Source organism: Aplysia californica, unplaced genomic scaffold, assembly GCF_000002075.1.
Source record: "Aplysia californica isolate F4 #8 unplaced genomic scaffold, AplCal3.0 scaffold00217, whole genome shotgun sequence".
Taxonomy (NCBI): Eukaryota; Metazoa; Mollusca; class Gastropoda; order Aplysiida; family Aplysiidae; genus Aplysia; species Aplysia californica.
Window position 1 is genome coordinate 752,848 of NW_004797487.1, and position 5,799 is coordinate 758,646.

The 5,799-nt window shown below is 40.6% G+C and overlaps 1 protein-coding gene across 4 annotated transcripts in view; it reads left to right on the top strand.

Annotated features, from left to right (window-relative positions):
- Positions 1-5,799, top strand: part of LOC101858033 (28S ribosomal protein S17, mitochondrial) — an 18,780-nt gene that overhangs the window by 1,838 nt on the left and 11,143 nt on the right. For 3 of the 4 annotated variants that reach the window (XM_005099546.3, XM_005099549.1, XM_035970085.1), the window contains exon 2: positions 4,221-4,390. In XM_005099546.3, the coding sequence (XP_005099603.1) occupies positions 4,280-4,390 (111 nt within the window). In that variant the 5' untranslated portion in view covers positions 4,221-4,279. Of the gene's footprint in view, positions 1-1,017; positions 1,081-4,220; positions 4,391-5,799 lie in introns of those variants that run through there. The other variant, XM_035970084.1, reaches the window with a different exon arrangement.

The following is a 5,799-nucleotide window of genomic DNA, read 5'->3' on the forward strand; positions in this document are numbered from 1 at the left end:
TTGTTGTTGATGGTGGGGCTTGGGGTTTGGGAAGAAAGAAGCTCCACCTGGTCATTTATGGTAAGATAATTTACAGTTGAGTCTGTTGGGACCGAACACGATTAATGCGAGAACGGTCGCAAACAGAAAGAAAATAGATTCCCCGATGTTATTTGTCTTTGTTGTTGTTGTTGTTGCTGTTGTTGTTGTTGTTGTTGTCGTTGTTGTTGTTGTTGTTCTTCTTCTTCTTCTTCTTCTTCTTGTTTTGGGTTGGGTTCTTTTTCGTTAATTGAGCACCGGCTTAATTAACGAAAATCGAGCCATCCCGCAGATTTAAGCATACGCATTAATTAAAATTTGTTAAAGTTAATCGCGATTTTTAAAAAAAGAATACAGTCAAAATTGTCCAAGACGGCCACATATTGTCTAGGAGAAAAGTAGTTGTCTTGGACATGTTATGGTCCTCTTAGAAAATGTCATTATAATATCATTTCTTTATAGATCTGAAAAACATAGAAGGGGGGGGGGGGGGGGATGCTGCTATCCTCTCTGATAATGACATACGTCAGTCTTACTTATCCAATTACCACCAGTGCTTGCATTTCATAGGACCGCTGTTTGATCTATTAAAAACAGAAACGTTTGAACATCTCCGTTGCTTCCACCCATAGCCCCACCCATTGGTGTAATAAGCACAGTCGATTTGAGGAACTCTTTTTTCGGCTGGCTGTACGATCAGAGCAGCAGGCATTGGTCAAACTAATTTCACACCTCTGACCTCTGGCTACCAATGAAAGTTTCCTTGCTGGAGCCCAACTCGAGCACTTTCACTGGCACTCGTGAGATTTCACACCCATACCATCCTGACCATCTTCATCACTCAGGGGTAACATCTACCCTCAAATTTCACCCCTACTTCCCTTCCTCACCTGGCAGCATAGCTTTAAGTTTACAGCCGGCAGACAGAAAAATTTTTGTGATTTTTGTTTCAAATCAGGACTGAACGGGCTAAACATTTTCTGTCTTCTTAGGTAAAACCCTAGGAAGGGAGCGGATTTTTCTTTCTGTTTCCGCGTTGGACAGGTTTCCCGTTTTATACAGGTAATTGAAGAGGAAAATATCGAGGGGAGAGCGGGGAGATTCCGTTAAGACTGGTTTCCTTTTTACACAGGTTTCCATTAAGGCAGGTTCGACTGTATATCAAATTATGATTAAATTCGGGGGGGGGGGGGGGGGGTGGCTATATTTCAGTTACATCAGGGGGGGCAAGCACCCCTGAAACTCCCTTTGATAAGATAATTTTATATTCAATAAATGATACAGTGGAAACCTGATATAACAGGGATGGTGGGACCAGAGAAAAAGTCCTGTTATATCAGATCCCTGTTAAATCAGAAATGCAAGGGAAGTGAGCATTTGTGGACTAATCCAGCTGTTATGTTCATGGGCAGTTTCCCATGGCCTGCGCATGACACATTACGCGTGCGTATAGCTAGCCTTTGGGCTAGATCGAAGTCTGCAGCACATGGCAGTCTTCTCTCGCTTCGCCTGCTGCGTGTGCTTGCAGTGGTGTGGCTTGCGTTGGCTTGCTCCTTCTCTGTGTTACTCTCTCTCTCTCTCTCTCTTTCTCTCTCTCTCTCCCCCCCCTCTCTCTCCCCCTCCTCCCTCACTCTCTCCCTCTCTCCCTCCCTCTCTCTATCTCTCTTACTTTTTACACATTGTTAGCAAGCCGTTGTCCCTGCTATAACCAACTGGGCTCCAATGAGGTCCTTTTATTGCCGATAATTTTAAATAAAGACAAATAGTAGGAAAAAACGGGAATTTTAAAAACCCTGTTATTACCGGGCCTGTTATATATTGTGGTTTCCACTGTACATACATGTAATTTTTTTTTTAAAGGAAAAAGACAATGTCCATAAAATACCACCTTCCCCCCTTCACAGAAGCAGCAAGCCGTGCTATTTTTAGTGCACTGCTCAACATGTGCTTGCACGCACACACACACAGACACACAAACACACATGACACACACATCCTGGAGCTCCCCATTTTTCATTTCACCATGGCTTCAACTAGAAATAGAAACAAAGCATAAACATCACAACAGCAAACACTTCCAGTCTACCCTCATCACTACAGTGAAACTCGGATTCCACGAGGTCGCTGGGCCTGACCTAAAGTCTCGTTGAATCCGAGTGTTCGTTATAGTTATAGCAAACACTAGGTTTTGTGTAAATAATTACAGACACTCAGAAAGTAATGTATAAAGAGAAGTCACAAGTAGTGCCTGAAATGCCTGCATATTATGAGCTGTGTAAAAAAAAGACCGATTCGTTCAAATGCACGCGCCTGTGTCATCTCGATTGTGTACCAAAAAGTTGTGTTGCTGTGTAGAGCCCAGCACACGGCAACTTTTAATTTCATAGACAAGCACACAATTCATTATGTAGATCTACGTCAAGACTAGCTTATCATTGTACATGTAATAATGATCAGTTGCCGAGGGGGGAAAAAGACTGTGACCCGTTTGTATCTGCGACGTTCAACACCCGACCGCTAGTGCCCCCTCCCCGGATTCAACGAGATCTTGGATTCAATGAGAGGAGATAGATTCCTGTTTTTTTTTTTCTTCTTTAAAATCAATAAAAATAACCTGGATTCAACGAGCACTTAAATCAGCGAGCTCGGATTCAACAAGGGCGCTTACAGGGTGAACAGCCCCGGCAGACGTGGCTGCGTTCATTTTTCTCCCTCAACAAACTTTATCTGTTCCCGGAAACCATCCATTGCTCCTGCATCGTGAACCATTATATTATTCACTTATCCAATTGCATGCAACCAATCAGCGTCCTTTTTCCATACCAACACATGCGTTGTTGGCATACGCACGTGTGTCGAGGTTGGATCGGCGGCCTGCACACGTGTGAGTGCGAGGTGGGGGGGCACTAGCGGCCCGGGCTTTGAACGTCGCAGATACTCGTACAAACGCGTCACAGCCTTTTTCCCCCTCGGCAACTGATCATTATTACAATGATAAGCTAGATCTAGTCTTGACGTAGAGCTACATAATGAATTGTGCGCTGGTCTATGGAATCAAAAGTTGCAGTATTTCAGGCTCTACACAGCGAAAGAATTAGTCTTTTTTTAAAAACAGCTCTTAATTTGCAGGCATTTCAGACACTACTTGTGACTTCTCTTTAAGGCAAGGTACACCACGGCAGCCTAAAAAGTCGATTTTGGTATCCAAAACCGATTTTTCAATTTTGGACTATTTTAGAAGAGCAACATCTGCTTTATCGATTGGAAATATTTTCAAGTGTCCAAAACATCTATAAAGTGCTCACATATGCCATGTTTTTCAACATTGTGTCGTAATAGATTGGTATGAATTCGTGTTTTTTAAAGTTTTCTCAAAACTATGATTTTCTTAGGGGGGTGGGTCACCTTGGCAGAGATATTTCTGAAAGTACTCATCGCAGCTGAATCCCATTTTGCATGACTGTTTCTTGATAATATGTTTGCAACGTACTAAAAGATTATTGTGATATTGTAATAAGTCTTCCGTCAGTGTTAAAAAGATTGGCAGTATAACTCTGATTTGTGATCATTTTTTTGTCCAAGTATCGTATATGACACTAAAAGGGCATTTACAAGAAAAGTATGAGACTTAGGAAAGTAAATCTTTAGTACGTTGCAGGTTGTATATACACAAACACTGTGTGATGATATCAAGGCTGTATCAATTCAATCTTTTTCAGAATCCCTGCCAACAATTTGCACGAATTTTGGTCTTTCGAACCCTTTGCATCTAAAAAATTTAAAAAATTGACAGTGAAATCATATAGGGATAGTGTGTTTCTGTTTCTTGACCCATACTGGTTATTGGGAATCCCAGTACACTTAATTCAGAGCCCAAACAAAAATTTTCATTTCAGCTGTAATTATCTACACAAAACGTTATGTTTGCGATAACAAACTTTCGGATTCAACGAGATTTTAAGTCAGGCTCGACAACCTCGTTGAATCCGAGTTCCACTGTTTTGATTATCTTCTCTGTCAGTACACTTTTCTCATAATTCCTTATTTTACATTTGTTATAAATCATAGTCTGACCTTTTTGTCAGAATTTGGAGAAAAAGGAATGCTCTTTTTTCATGTTTTTGTATTACGTAATGTACATGATGTGAGTCAATTCCTTGTCAGTCAGGTCAGCCAATAGTCAAGAGACAATATGTTTTCAGGTCAGAGAAAACTTACACAAGAGCAGAAGTGAGTGTGCCTGTTTGTGGAATTTGCCGCCATGGCGTCACGGCTGATGTTGCTGGGTCAGGTTGTCAGTAGAGAGGTCCTGAAGCCTAAGGTGGTCAACGTGAGAGTGGTGGAGCAGGTCTTTGATAAACATATCAACATGGTGAGTTTTCCGGTCACTTGCCTGTCTCCAAAATTGTAGGAGGAGCGTTATTAGACTTAAAGCCTGACAGTGGTAAGAGAATACCTTTTGGGGATTTTAACTGTACAAAATTGCCAGTGGAAAAAAAAATCTGCGTCGGGCCATTTACTGTCATATCAACGTGATTAGTAAGTTTTAGGCTATAAATATAAAGCTCATTGGTACTGAGTACCAAGGTCACCCGGTGCGTTGCACATCTCCAGGAAAGTAAAAGCAGAGACCTAGGTCTCTGGTCAAAGCTTCTACACACAACACGGTGCAGTAGGCCCCTATGGTCGTGTTTTGCATCTTGATTCTCAACTTTATTGTCAGCTGCAGTCGCTCGGTTGTTTCTAAACAGTCTATTCTCGTCAAAATGGATGTTGATCCGAATTGGATAGAAAACTTTATTTGTGCAGTGGAAAGTAAACAATGTTTGTAGAACAGGGCTGATGTTAGCTATTGCAGTCGAGACATTAAAGACAAGATACAATCTTGATCTAGGCCTAGTACCGGACGAATGGTGAAACACACCCGCAGACAAAAAATCTAATTTAACTTTGTAATGGGGCATTAATTTGCGTGTTTTGCATGATTTTAGATAATTTTGTTGGGTCGCTGATCACTAAAATCTTTTTTTTTTTTTTATTTGGACAATATTTAGGACATTTTTGGAATGCATTTTTAACTCCGCCTCGGGCAACAGCAAAGAAGCCGCCTAATGCGCCAGATCAGTGCTGTCCTAGTGCGGTAAAAAATACGACGGTTGGACAGGACAGTCCTGTCAGAGACAAAAATATACCGTAGTGTGGTAGTAGCCTTAATTTTGTCTTGTATGAGTTTTGGTGCTTTTTTCTTCTTTTTTTGTAAATGTGATAGTTGACCTTTTTATTGGAAAATATATATTCTCGTTGATGTTTTCTAAATTTGTCATTGTCTCGTTTTTTTGAGTTTTTTTGTAAGTGCTGTACCTCTGTGAACTGCACTGTGAACCTGCTTTTCTTTTCTTTTTTCTTGTCTCTTCTAGTCTGTCTTTTCTTCTTTTCTTTTTTTTTTTTTTTGAGTGTGTGAAGAATCTGGGTTCATTTCAAGTTCTTATTCTGGCATTATATATATAGAGAGAGAATTTGTTCTTTCCTTTTGATGAATTTTTTTAGCAGCATTATGTTTATTATGAGAGTAGACTTGTTTGCTTCTGAACTTCTTTCCAATCTAACATCTATCGTCCTTATCTCCCCTTCTTCTTTTTTTATGTTTGTTACTCACTTGTAAATGCCTCTTATCTTCTGGCGTTCATATGACCTTATGCAGTTGCGAGCGCCGTAAAACTTCTACTAAAGCTAAACTAAACTAAAGACTTGTTTAGTTTGAGATGACTGTATCACCCCCCC